General features: G+C 41.2%; 1 protein-coding gene across 3 annotated transcripts in view; it reads right to left on the bottom strand.

Moving 5' to 3' along the window:
• The window catches only part of Sbno1 (strawberry notch homolog 1), a 60255-nt gene that overhangs the window by 12257 nt on the left and 33073 nt on the right, over positions 1–14925 (bottom strand). For all 3 annotated transcript variants that reach the window (XM_060382348.1, XM_021644193.2, XM_021644194.2), the window contains exons 17-26: positions 13414–13611; positions 12151–12318; positions 11885–12060; positions 11437–11568; positions 8035–8170; positions 7163–7275; positions 6995–7066; positions 6510–6609; positions 3172–3246; positions 7–153 (exon numbers count right to left, since the gene is read on the bottom strand). In XM_060382348.1, coding sequence (XP_060238331.1) covers positions 7–153; positions 3172–3246; positions 6510–6609; positions 6995–7066; positions 7163–7275; positions 8035–8170; positions 11437–11568; positions 11885–12060; positions 12151–12318; positions 13414–13611 — 1317 coding nt within the window. The remainder of the gene's footprint in view (positions 1–6; positions 154–3171; positions 3247–6509; positions 6610–6994; positions 7067–7162; positions 7276–8034; positions 8171–11436; positions 11569–11884; positions 12061–12150; positions 12319–13413; positions 13612–14925) is intronic.

The following is a 14925-nucleotide window of genomic DNA, read 5'->3' as shown; positions in this document are numbered from 1 at the left end:
ACTCACCTAGTATTCCCATGTCATATCTTCCATTCTTCTTGGCATTCTGAACAACTGCAGTAAGTGTGTCTGCAAAATACTGAAACAATGCATTCTGCTGATGCACCTCCATGCCCAGAATTCTGTTTAAAAACTTTCCTATATTGTTATAGTCTGCAATGACAAGATAAGAAAAATTCCATGGATACGCACGGTGAGTTAAATTTATTCTTAGCTAGGTGAGCCTTCAAAGTGTGGCTTCGGGTCTAGGCCCCTCCCCGCCTTCTGCAGTGCACTTACAGCAGGGCTGCAGTGTGTTACCAACCTCTCTCAAACTTCGGCCACCCGCAAGGCAGGGTGAGCTCACAAGACAGCCAAACTAACTTTCTGTACCATCTACTTTTCCATGAATATAATTTAGCACAGGAGCACACTGGTTCACCAATATCAAGGCTTTTGAATTTATTTTAACATATATTTATCTTCCACATACGGGTGTTTAGACTGGAACTGACATAAACCATCCCTCCAGCCCTATTTAGATTTCTCAAGACATGGTTTCTTTGTATCCCCATCTCAATTTCCCCAAATGCTGGGATTGATTACAGTTTATACCACCACACTCAGTTTCCCAACACCAGACTTTTAACTCCAAATTTTACTGCTACAGTAATGACTCAACCCCAGAACTGGAAAGCCTGGAGTTTTGGTTTGAAGTCTGAAGTCTGATTTTGCATTCAGATAACTTTTAAAAAACTTATTTTAATTTATGTGTATTGTCTGTATGGGAGTATGTGCACAAGAGCCCATGCTTCCTCAAAGGCCAGAGAAGATGTCAGATCTCTTGAAGACAGAATTACAGGTGATTGTTGTTAAGATATGGGCTGGTGCTTTGTATTCAGATGTCAATTGCTTGCCCTGAGATTCTCACTGTTCTACAAGCAAGCACTCATGTATACAAAACTCAAATTCGTGTACCCTGATCTACTAAATAAATGCCTACACCTGGGCAGGGCAGAAGTGTGGTAGACAAAAGTAAGGTTCAAGGGCTTGGAAGATAGGATCGTGGGAGGAGAGAGAAGAGAGAAAGGAAAGAAACAGAGCAGGAGAAAAAAGAGAAAGCAGACGGCCATGGGTTAGAGTCAAGAACCACATGGCAGGAAAAATTGACTCAGATGTTAATAGCCAATGTAAATTCTAGTTCTGAGGATCCAACTCCAGTCCTTGACTAGGACAGCAAGTTCCATTAACTACTGTGCAACCAGTTTAGCCCATAGATTCATCATTTCCTTAAACCTTAGCCAGACAAGGTAACTTAGATTATACCTGTAATCTGAACACTTGGGAAGATGAAGCAGGAGGACTGCTGCAATTTCAAGGCCAAACAAAACAAAACAAAACAAAACAGAAGAACAACCCCTGACCAGGCTGATCAAATCTGTAGCCAGGGTTAGTTATAGTATGAGCTTAAGGATCTACTAAAGGCCTGGTCCAAGGGTACAATGCTTATCCCAGTCACTCAGCAGACTAAGGCCACAGGTTCATGGCTTAGACTACACACAGTTAAAGGTGAACCTGGCACATGCAGTGAGACTGTCTCTAAAATAAAGAGGAGCACTTAAGAGCAAAGGCAGGTGGATGTCATTCAAAGGAACCAGTAACAGCAAGTCTACCAGCTGTCCCTGGACAGCCAGAGATACACAAGAAAGACCTTATTTCAATAAATAAAAATACCAAATAAATGAACGAAAGAAAGAAAGAAACAAAGGGGGGGGGGAGGAAGGGGTTGTTTCAGTAGCTTTAAGGCAATTCAAGCTCTAGCCACAATAATTAAGGTCATTGCCAATAACCATCTAGGTAATATCGTCCATGTGAATACAAAAGTAATGACACCATTAGGGATCTAAGGAAACTGCTTGGAGCCCAAATGGGAGCCTGCTAGAATAACTTTTTTCTTTTCTTTCTTTCTTTTTTTTTTCTGTGGAACAGTACTGGCTGTCCTGGAATTCACCCAGGCTAGCCTTGAACTCAGAGATCCACCTGCCCCGCCTCCCCAGATGTTAGGATTAAAGGTATCCACAACCTTGCTTGGCACATAGTTTTGAGTACACTTCTCTGGGAGATCATGAGAGCCAGCATAGGATGAATGTGGAACTTTTTTCTTTTCCCCCTGCCCTGCCATCCTTTCCTACTCTTACCTGTTCCATTTGTATGGATGTTTATTTTTTTAAAGATTTATTTATTCATTTATTATGTACATGGTATTCTGCCTGTATGCCAGAAGAAGGCATCATATCTCATTATAAATGGTTATGAGCTACCACATAGTTGCTGGGAATTGAACTCAGGACCTCCGGAAGAGCAGCCAGCAGAACCACTCTTAACCTCTGGATGCTTATTTTTTAACAATTCTTATGAACAGAAACATGCTAAAAATAAAGGAGCAAATAAACAACAAAGTACAAAGAGGCTTCAAACTGGTGTGGCACCTTTAGTTCCAGCATTCAGAAGGCCTAGAGGCAGGTGGATCTCTGTGACTTCCAGGCCATCCTGGCCTACAAAGTAAGTTCAAGGAGAGCCAGTGCTACACAGAGACCTTGTCTCAAAAAAATAAAATAAAAACAAGCAACAAAAAGACCAAAGAGGGCTCAGACGACTCAGTGGAACAGTATTTTATTAGTATACAGAAGGCTCTGGGTTACATTCTTGATCTACCTGTAAGCCCAGTACTAGGATGGCTAAGGCAAAAGCATTGCCATGAGTGTAATATGGCCAATCTCAGCAAGAGTGTGACTGTGTCACAAAAATACAAAATGACACCTGGTTCAATGATTCAACTCATCAAAGTGCTTGCCATCTTAGCCTGATGAATTTGATCACCAGAACAAACACTTTTAAAAAGCCAGATGCAGTAGCTCCTGTCAGTAGTTCAAGCAATTCTACAGTAGGCAGGGACGGAGACACAGATAACTCACCCACAAACCCACGAGCCAACTAGCTTACAAGAGTAAGTACAGAAACAGAAACAGAAACAGAAACAGACTGTCTCAAAAGCAAGGTGCAAGGAAAAAAGCAGACTTCCTCAAAGTCATGCTCAGGCGATCACAAGCACACACACATACATCTGAGTTGAGGTTCCTTTAGTGCACAACAGCATGAAGAAGGCTCCATTAGCACACACAGTGACATTACCTTTGTCAAGAGTAAGAATTCCCGAGCGATCTTCCACGTTTATCAGGCCCACTCCTATCAGTCCTTGGCGAACATCTGTAAGAAATCAAAATTATGAAAATGCAAATGACTCAATGGCATGTTAATCAAACAAGGTTAGTTCTAGCATTAAGATTTAACAAAAAATAAAAAGATTTAACCTATGGGGGCAAGAGTGATGGCTCATTGAGTGTTAGTTAAGGGCACTGGCTACTCTTCCAAAAGACCCAGGTTCAAATCCCACAGGGCAGTTTACAACTATTTGTAATTCTAGTTCCAGAAGACCTGAAACCCTGATAGAGACATATATGGAGGCAGAACACCAATGTAAATATTAAAAAAAAAAAAAAATCAAATAAAAAGTGATTTAACTTCTGTCCAGATGACAGTGGCACAAGCCTTTAACCCCCAGCACTCAAAGAGGTAGAGGCAGGCAAATCTCTGTGAGTTCCAGGACAGCCAGAGAAACCCTATCAAAAAAAAAAAAAAAAAAAGAAAAAAACAACTAAACAAAACCCCCCAAAGAAACAAACAAACGGAAGATTTAACCTATGTGATGCTGCTCTATTCCAATCATCTGAAATGAATTGGTAACCGAAGTATCTAATAATCTATTATCTACTCCAAAACCCTAAATAACCAAACCTTAAACCGACTGTGTCTAATTTGTCTGTTTTATAGTGTTTTTGTTAATACTGGAAATTGAACCGCTGAAACCCCTTTATCTTTCATGGCTTCACCAAGGACTCCAGGAGAACAGGAGGCAGGAGAACAGCTTCAAGTGAAAAGTCTAGCATGCTCTCCAGCCCAACCTGGGTTACACTGTTTCTCAAAAACTGAACCACAACTGTCAAGATGGCTCAGTAGGTGAGGATGCTTGCTGGTAAGCCTCTGACCTCCAAACATGCTTGTCAACACTGACCACACAACCCTACCTCAACAGTTAAAAGCTTGCCGCCTGAGATTCTCACTGTTCTACGAGCAAGCACTCATGCATACAAAACTCACGCTCGTGTACCCTGATCTGCTAAATAAATGCCTACACGTGGGCAGGGCAGAAGTGTGGTAGACAAAGGTTTTTAAGAAGGTTCAAGGGCTTGGAAGACAGAGGATCATGGGAAGAGAGAGAAGAGAGAAAGGAAAGAGATGGAGCAGGAGAGGAGAAAGCAGGTGGCCATGGGTTAGAGTAAAGAACTAACTAGAACTACTGCAAAGTCCAGCAAAAAGGTAAGTGTTGAATAAGCAGCCAATATGCCCTACAAACTTGATGGAATTCCCTCCCCACCACCAAGACAGGGTTTTTTCAAGCAGTCCTTGCAGAAGCTGTGTAGCTCCAGAGATCCACTTGCCTCTGGCTCCGAGTGCTGGAATTAGAGGCATGCAGCATCACTGTGTGGCTTGACAGAACTGGCATAGTAGGCACAAAACCAACTTCAATCATAAGCAGTGAGAAAACAAAAAACAAAAAAGATGCAGGGGGGAGGAGGGTGTATATGGTCTCTAACAAAGATATACAGAATAAGTTAACAGGGTCAACTTAGACCAAGAAGATTCCTTTTGGGAATCACCCTCGTGGGGATCAGATCACATGCATGTAAAGATAGACATGGAAGCTTAGCACTATTTACTAGAAACCATCTGAAAATCAATACATGAGTTAACTTCAACATGAAACTTTAAAAACTCTGTTGGCCATCATGATGGTACATTGTTATAAATCCCAGCACTTGAAAGACATTAGCAGGCAGATCTCAATGAGAGTTCAAGGACAGCTTGGTTTGCATAAGGATTCCTAGGCCAGCCAGGGCTGCATAATGAGAGCTAACTTGGTAGAAACAAACAAACAACCCCAAGTTACTGCCATAATGAAAGCAACTGTTCTATACAACCATTGCACACATATACAAGGTACACACATGGTGTACAAGTATACATGCAGGTACTCACACAAAACCAAAAAGGAGTAACATTTATTATTTCTTTTTATTTAATGGGTATGCAGTTTGTCTGCATGTATGTATATGCACTCTGGGCAGAGTCCTTCTGGAGCCAGAATAGCATGTCAGATTGTCTAGAATTAGAGTTAAAGAGAATTGTGAGTCCCCATGTGGGTGCTGGGAATGAAACCGAGGTATTTTACGAGAGCAGAAAATATCCTGAAGTACTGAACCATCTTTCTCTTTCTAATGCCAGTATTATTATTTTCTTAATAATTTATTTACTTTTATTTTATGTGCATTGGTGTTTTGCCTACATGTGTCTATGTGAGGGTGTCAGATCCCCTGCAATTAGAGTAACAGACAATAGTGAGCTGGGAATTGTACTCTGGTCCTCTGGAAGAGCAGTGTGTGCTCTTACTGCTGAACCATCTCTCCAGAACCCCAGTACATTTTTGTTTCATTTCTGTGCATGAGCACAGACACTCTTGCATATGAAGGTCAGACAATTAAATGGCTAGACTTCTCTCTCTTTATCTAGGCAATCCCTACACTGTAAACAAGGGTTGAAAAAGTGAACAAGTACACAGGATTTTTCTAAATTTCCATGTTCCGATAAAAACACAGATGGGGATTATTATCACTTGGCTTTTGCTTTAAAACTTTGTTCTCAGGATTAATTTGTTGTTGTTTTTTTCCCCCCAGAGAGGTCTCTTCTGTGTATCCCCGGCTGTCCTTGAACTCAGAGATGCATATGCCTCTTACTCCTGAGTACTAGGATTAAAGGCACACACCACTATGATGGGCTTTCAAGATTTATTTGTGCCTAACAACATTTTTTCTTATGTGGACCTCTGGGCACCACACATGTGTAGGGCCCACAGAGGCCAAAGGAGAGCTCAGAATGTTCTGTCCTGGAGTTACAAATAGTTGTGAGCTACCAACTAGGTGCTGAGACAAACCCAGGTCCTCTACAAGAGCAGCTAGTGTGGCTAACTCCTCAACTAACCTTCCAACCCCATTTTATCTTTTTTTTTCCCTTTCCTAAAACAGGGTTTCTTCCCCAAAACAGCCCTGGTTGTCCTGGAACTCACTCTGTAAACCAGGCTGGTCTGGCACTTAAAAGAGATCCACCTGTTTCTGCCTCCTGAGTGCTGGGATTAAAGGTCTGAGCCACCACCACCTGGCTAATTTTATCTTTTTTTTACAGGCAGGGTCTTACTACATAGGTTGGCCCTAAAGTCAACAATGTTCTTCTGCCTCACCATGCTGAGTTCTGGGATTGCTGGAATACACTACCATGCCTAGTCTGATAATGGGGATGGAAACCAGGCCTTCAAACATGAAATGCATACAGTGTACCAGTTATGATTATAAAATTACCTTTAAAGAATTCTCCAGGGTAGTCTGGAGGTGGTGACACCATAGGAGAATCCAAATTTACAATGGATTTCATAACAATTTCTAAAGCATTCCTTCCATACTGTAATAAAAAAAATATTTTAACCAGCTTCAACATTTGGCAATTTTTTTAATCCACTTAAATAAAACTATAACTTTATCGAACATTCAGAAATAATGCACATACTTAAGACTATCTATTCTGTGCCTTTACAAATAGCATTCAATACATTAATGACTGCTTTTATTTCTAACTCATTCTTAATGCCTTTCCAAATACTCTAGTAGTGTTTTCCAACTGAAATAAAAGATGTGTGTACAGACCTAATGATGTGTGAAATCCCATCTCACATGAAGCTATACAAGGCAAAGCTAACAGCAAGTGTTTAGTTTTTAGCAGTCATCAGTTTCCCTTTTGGCACTGCACATACCACAAACTTCTACATCGTTAAAATGCTGAAATGTACCTTGTTGTCAAAGTTGAATCTGCTCAGATCTCTAGATTCTGTTGCTCTTCTGTCACCATGTGTAAGTGCCCCCTGGCAAAAGAGAGAACTCATGGTCATCAATTTTTCCCAAAAGTCAGCTAACACAGGTCATCTGTGATGTACCTCTAACACAACTCAAAAACTTACCAAGCTCTCAAGTCTCTTAGCAACAATAGATGCAAACCTCTGCTCTCCAGCCAGTTCCGAAATCAAAAAGACATACTCTGGCGCAGTCACTTGGTTTGACCTGTGCGTTCTTCCTGTAATGAGCATTTGTACAGCTCACTGATTATGTTCATTAGGTTGAGATGGGCTATTCTGAGATCTAATTCCTAGCTTTCACACTAAAAGATACAGAGACAAGGTCTCATGTAGTCCAGGGTGGCTTCAAATTCACTAGGCAGCTAGGTAGGCCTTAAATACCTGTTACTTCTGTGTCTCCCAATCAGTGCTGAGAGGATAAGCCTGCACATTAGCCTGGCTAAACTGGTAATGATCGAACGAACGAACGAACGAACGAACGAACGAAAGAAAGAAAGAGAAAAGATAACACAAACCTTCTCATATCTCTCCAGAACAACAGTTTAACACTATTAGCATCTCTACTCTGGGAACAGAACCCACCAAAAACGTCCAAGTGCTGCCACCGTTTGGTTAACCAGTGTTACTACATGGCCACTCTGGATATCACATGTGGCTCATCAGCTCACTGGATCATGCACTATACCCTGCATGCAGCTACTAGAGGGCTGAAATGACCATGGAAATAGTTGCCTGTTCTCACAGATCCACACAGTGTACAAATCTACAATGAAGATACTTCCAAGGAAGCCTGTTCTGGGAGGCCTGTGTAATCCTCAACACCATTTGAAACAGGCAAAAAGGAATTCATAATCCATTGCACTGCACAGTGCATAGAGAACACACTTGCAATGTAGAAACTAAGAATTCCACTGCCTACGGCGTCTCTATACAGAGATACAAGCATATCCCCAGTGAGATGAAAGGGAGACACTTACCGAATTGCTGAATTGCCCGATCTGCACTCCAGGGTAACTCCAAAGTCATGTGAACTCTTCGCCTTTGATTTTTAGCTCTTCGATCTGCTTGTAATGAAATACCTGAGCTGGCAGCTTCCGAGATAATAGCAATATTCTATATCAAATAGAAAAAAGAAACAAAAATCACCTCTGAGCATGACACAGAGGTTCGGTGTTCTAGAGAACTTCCTTCGGTGACCAGTGAGAGCTACCAGTATGTTCTCTACTCTCTCTTCACAGTAGAAAGATGCCCTGTGTAAGCTAGACATAGTTGCCCAGAGTCAAAATTAGCTGCCTCAGTGTCCCTTACTACTAAGTATGAGCATAAAGGCAAGCCGCAGCCAGTGAAGCTTAGATGGTAGACATCTAATTAATGTACAGGAAACCGTTTTTGAAGAAGACATGGCGGTGTGTCTTGTCTTCCAATGCTTGCATAGCAAAGGAAGGCCTTATTGTCACCACCAATCATAACTTAAGAACAAAAATGCAGTTCCCAGGTGGAATGCTTACCTAACTAGCATGCAAACATGATGTGCACACCTGTAATCCCAGTATGTAGAAGACTGAGGCAGGAGGAAAGCCGAGTTCAAAGCCATCCTGGGCTGCATAGCAAGACCCACACTGAAAAAAGACAAGAATAGTGGTTCCATCTATTCCAGAGGCTGAGGCAGAAGGATGCCTTGAGACTAGGACACTTAAGAAGATTCTAGGTAGAACAATAAGGTCCCATCTCAGGGAAGGAAATAGAGGAAAAAGGAGGGGAAAAGAGGAGACGGAGAGAAAGTTAGAAAAGGCATGAACTTCTTTTTCTCCTTTTAAACAATCTTTTAAAGCTGGGCAGAGTGGCCCATACCTATAATCCCACAGCACTTGGGGAGGCAGAGGCATGTGGGTCTCTATTGTGAGTTCAAGGCTAACCTGGTCTACAAAGTCCAGGACAGTCAGGGCTACAAAGAGAAACCCTACTTAAAAAAAAAAAAAAAAAAAAAAAGCTTTTGAGGCACAGTCTCCTATGTAAGCAAAGCTAGCCTAAAACTCAGGATCCACCTGCCTCAGCCTCAAGGGCTCCAAAATTACAGGCATGTGCTACCATACTCTTAGCCAACACAAAAACACATACATCAAAGAAGTAGTATCCACCTGGTTTAAAACATAAGTAGGTAAAAGCAACTTCTGCAGAGTATAATAAAATGAGTTCAATTCCAGGATGCAACATAACAAAGGGAGAGAACTGACTCCCAGTTATCCTTTGACCTTTACACAAATGCCATGGCATGCCTGCCCACAAACATACATCCACATAATTAAAAAAAAGTAATAATTTCTGAAAAATATGATTTAACAACCCACTGATTTTGAAAAATCCCTTTCCTGCATGAAATAGAATCATGAGATAATCACATTAAACTCTAACTACAATTCCAGGAGCTCTGACATTGACTTCTGGTCTCCCAAAGCACCCGAAACATACTTGGTGTATGTATTTATACTAAGGCAAAACACTCATACACAAAAGCATGTGTGATGGCATAAATCTTTTTTTGTTTTGTTCTTCGAGACAGGGTTTCTCTGTGCAGCCTTGGTGTCCTGGGTTTGCTTTATTAAACAGTCTGGCCTGGAACTCACAGGGATCGCCTGCCCCTGCCTCCTCAGTGCTGGGATTAAAAGTGTGCACCATCATTCCCTGGCAACACAAGTTGTTAAAAAAAAAATTCTATTTCTTTCAAAACTGTCATAAATAAAATGCAGAAGCAGATGGGTAAGAATGGATCTAAGACTCCTAAGGTTTGAGAAAACTCATGCAGGAGGCTCCAGTGTTTAGAGAAAAGCACAGTAACAGAGAAGGTGCTTAGAAATCCTACAAGAGAAAAGATACAAAATAAAAAGAATCTAAAGGTCCTAGTGTTCAAAATGTCTTTAGTATAAGATATGAATGCAGAGTCCACAAACCATACATGGTTGACATGCAAAGGCATGAAACCAAGCCAAAAACCCAAAGGACACCAGTTATCTGAACACTCAGGGATCTTGTTGTTTTATTTTTATCAAGACAGGGTCTCACTAGAAAGCTGCACCTGGCCTTGAACTCCTTATGCTCCAGCACAATCTCCTAAGCATTTCTTTCTTTTGTTTTGTTGAGACAGAGTTTCTCTATATGGTCCTGGCTGTTCTGGAACTCACTCTGTAGATCAAGCTGGCCTCCAACTCGCAGAGACCTGCCGATTTCAGTTCTTGGGCTCTGAGATTAAAAGTGTATGCAATTACTATCCAGCGATGGTTTTTGTTTTGTTTTTAAGATTTTATTTATTTATTCACGCCCCCCTCATGTATACAGTGTTCTGCCTGCATGTACACCCGTACACTAGAAGAGGGCACCAGATCTAATTATAATGGTTGTGAGCCACCATGTGGTTGCTGGGAATTGAACTCAGAACGTTTGGAAGAACAGGCAGTGCTCTTAACCGGTGAGCTAGCTTCCAGGGCCCAATCCCCAGCAGTGTTCTTTAATACTGTTCAAAATTCAATGGCATGAGATGTCAAGACATTATGCTGAGTAACAGCTCATTTTCACTGTCAGCTGATACATGACTAGTGGAACTATCTCAAAGCTAATGAAATCTTGAAGACTTTACACTAGCCAACAGATTATTCTCTTGTTAGAGTTACAATATAATGGCATTTTTAAAGGTAAGGAAGGGTAGGAAGTGGGGTCTAGTTGAAACAAAGACATCACTGGGGACAAATCCTTTGAGCTCTGTTTTGCCTCAAACCTTTCTTGTGCTCCCATTTTCTGTTTCCACTCATTGTCACAACATGAACAGAGCTGTTCCTCATATCCTTCCTTTCACAATTGGCTAGAAGTATGACATCATGAGCCAAGATAATCTTCAGTCCTAAGTGTTCTGTTGGATATCTAATGGCAGCTATGTAAAAGTAACTAATACCAAGAAGGAGTAAAAGGAAGATGAGAGGGAAAAGATGACAGAAACCACTACAATGAGCCACTATGTTTATATTCAGATTAAGGCATCCCTATGACTCTCTTTCCAGACAAGGCCTCATACAACTGAATGTAGTCAAGAAGGAGACCCAATCCTCCTGCCTACATATCCAAGGTGCACCACCTCACCCGGCTTGTGCATTCAGTGTTCTCACAAATACCAAGAACAATGCTCTAGCGTACCATACAGAATCTATACTATAGTCAACTTAAAATAACTATAAAGTATGTAAAATAATCAGTACAATTACTAATAAAAAATACAACAGGCATATAACAACTTCTGTGGGTGTAGAGAAATGAAAAGCAGATCCTTCTACAGCAGAAGCTGAATATATAGGCAGTTGCCTTCTACCAAAAAGCATCTCAGGAAAAAATACCTTATCTCCATCCATAAACCTCTGCTTCTCCGTGATGTTTAGAATTTCCACAGGCACATCAAGCTCAGACCTTGACTCGTAAGATATGCTTCCATCATCATTGCTCACCACTCGACCCTTGCGGCCAGTCATCTGAGAAATAAACATCAACACAGTTTTAAGGAAACTGGCTAGGAGCATGAAACATGAAAGATACAAGCTGGCACTGGGATCAAAAACACACATTTGCAACATGAAAAACTGGTACATGGCCACAATCATAGAAGCTGCACAACAAGAGAGGAACCAGGCACGGGGCAAGCAATCAGACATTGAGGATAGAACTTTTGTAGTCATATCAAAAGAATGGGAGCAGTACAAGGCATCTAAGTTGTACAGAAAAACAGGATATTCATGTCACAGGATTTAAAAAGGAAATGAAATGTTATAAAAAAGGAGCACAGCATACCTCTGCCACATTTTCGGGCCCACCAAGCTCATCAATAAGTTCATCCAGGGTGTTAGGAGGGAGGTCTTCAGCTAATTTTTCTAGTTTATCAAGCAGGTCCTTCTTCATCTGTTGTGCCCTTTCAACAGCATCTTGACTGGTTATAAGGCTATTATTACTGTTGGTGTTACTGTTGGCTGATAAAGAATATCTGTCAATCATCAGTCATATTTCAATACCTGATTTACATAAATCACACATCCAAAGCAGAAGTGTCTTTATGGTACCTGGTGCACTGTTGGGAGCAGGAGAGATAACTGGTGCAGAGGAGAAACTAGGCCGCTTCGACCCAAGACCTGATGCTAACAAGGCACTTTGAATGGAATCTGGATCAATACTTTTCTTCTTTTTTTTATCTTTGCTTTTCTTGTGGTCTTTCCTAATTAACCAAGGATCTAAAACATAAGGCAAATATGCATCAAATAATACACACTTTTTTGTTTGTTTCTTTGTTCAAGAGAGGGTTTCTCTGTGTAACCTTGGCTGTCCTGGAACTCACTCTGTAGACCAGACTGGCCTTGGACTCACAGAAACATGCGTGCCTTTGCCTCCCTAAGTGCTGACAGGCATGCGGCACAACAAAGGAGGTAAATTTGGTTTTACTGACTACTTGTAAAAGTATTGCCAACCAGCAGTGCCCAGTTCATTCATTCACACATAGGGAGCTACCATTCTACATTGTTAAATTAAATATAACCACACAAACTAGGTATGGTGGGCCTGCGCTTACAACCCACCATGCTAGAACTCAGGAATAGTGGGGCAGAAGGGTGGGATTCACAGAAAAATCCCCATCAATACTCAGCTCTACATCATCCAGGGCTACATAGTAAGACCTTCTTCTACCAAAAAAAAAAAAAAATTGGGAAAAAGCACAAAGCTGAGCTTTTTTTTTTTTTTTTTTTTTTTTCCTTTCTCTCCTCAAGACAGGGTTCTCTGTGTAGCCTTGGCTGTCCTGGACAGGCTTTGTAAAACAGGCTGGCCTCAAACTCAGAGACCCTCCTCCTTCCTCTTCCTTCCTGGTGTACATCACTGCATCCAGTTGAGCTCATCTCTTAGGTTCAAACCTCTTTAAGACTTGTTCTACACTCAGTAAAGATCTGAATCTGCCCAGCCACAAATACTAAATAAATAAACAGTATATTTACTTTTGAAAGACTTATTTAATCAGTCTGTGTATGTAGGTTTGTGCACAAAGACACAGTTGTCTACGGAGGTCAAATGCCCCTTGAGCTGGAGTTCAGGGGGTTACAAGTTCTCAGGCTTAGATGCTAGAATGTGAACTCAGGCTCTCTGCAAGAACAGTATGAACTCTTACCCACTAAGCCATCCCTCCAACACCAAGAAAAGGTTTTACTTCTCGTTTTTGAAACAGGGTCTCACTGTGTAACCCTGGCTGGCCTAAAACTCACAGACTTCCTCCTGCCTCTATTTCCCACTCCCAGCAGTTAAGTACCCTTCTGCTTACATGCAATGCTCCTGCGACTCACCGTCTTCGTTGTCTTCACTGGACTCATCTCGGAAGGGATTGAAATCGTCATCATCACCAGAGCTCATGTTTTTAGAGCTCTCGTAGTCGCTTTCTTCATTGTCAGAGATATCAGACTCACTTCCACTGTCGTCAGAGCTGCTTCCAGTAAGGCCACCAACTTTTCGTGCTTTTTTGGCTTCTCGTGTTATTTCTTCACCTACCCTCAAGACCCAAACAAGAGTTAGCTAGAAAATCAATGCCTTTTTTGAAACAAGATTACACTGTGTAGCCCTGGCTATCCTAGAATTCACTCTATAGACCAGGCTAGGCTCGAACACAGAGATTAGCCTGTAGACACTGTAGGCCTCTCCACTGCTGGGATTAAGGGTGTGCCACCACTGCCCAGCCTAAATTCAGTGTTACTGAAGAACTATGGTATCCTGTTTTAGTTTGTGAGTTGAGTCTAGTGAGAAGTACAGAGAGCAAGAGCATATATGTGAAAAACAAAGCAAGTACACAAGAACCAGGAATTCAATTATGGTCAGCTACTCAACAAGAAACTAGAAACTACAAACTCAAAACTGACAGAAAATGAGGAGCTGCATGCATAAAATTTGCAAACAGAATCTAAGTCACACAATTACCTGGTAAGTAGTTTTGAGAAGAACAAGAGGAACTAGAACAAGACATGAAATACCTAGAAAAATTAACAAGCCAGGTATGGTGGCACAAGCCTCTAATCCTAGCACTTGGGAGGCAGACAAAGGCAGGTCTCAGTTCAAAGTCAGCCTTGTCTACAAATAGTGTTCTAGACACATTAGGATTATATAATGAGACCTTGTCTTGAAGGAAAAAAAAAAGGGGGGGGTTGGAGAGAGATACAGACAAGACATACTAATACATAAAATCTCATTGTAATATTTATTTATTTACTTTATGTATATGAACACTGTTTTCATGCACAGCAGAAGAGGGAATCAGATTCCATTACAGATGGTTGAGAAGCCACCATGTGCTGCTGGGAATTGAACTCGGGTCCTCTGGAAGAACAGCCAGTGCTCTTAACTGCTAAACCATCTCTCCAGCCCATAAAAATCCCATTTTTAAAGGTGAATAAGTTGGTGGTTTGAATTATGTACTATTTAACAAAACAGACTGGGAATACTCAGAAACTAAAATCAAAACTCCAAGAGGCTCTCTTATTAATGGAACATAACAGAGAAAACATAACTTCTTATGATCCAGAAGCACATCAGCTACTCTTAAGACACTACTGATTGCAGAAAACCATTACTTCATGTGCAACTCAATTAAAACACGCAGGTTGTTACAGTGGTAGCAATTTGTAATGCTCGCTTCAGGCGCATTACAAATATGAGAACCACTGAAATGGTTCCACAAACAGAGTGCTTGGAAAGCTGAGTTGGACTCCAAAACCTACATGGTAAAAAGAGGGAATCAATTCCTCCACATTGTCCTCTAACCTCCACATTCACATTCACATGTGAAGCCACAAGCAAACGTAATAGAA

The sequence above is a fragment of the Meriones unguiculatus genome, chromosome 4 (genome assembly GCF_030254825.1).
Source record: "Meriones unguiculatus strain TT.TT164.6M chromosome 4, Bangor_MerUng_6.1, whole genome shotgun sequence".
In the NCBI taxonomy this organism is placed as follows: Eukaryota; Metazoa; Chordata; class Mammalia; order Rodentia; family Muridae; genus Meriones; species Meriones unguiculatus.
Note: the sequence above shows the minus strand (reverse complement) of the source record. Positions and strands in the feature narration are given on the sequence as shown.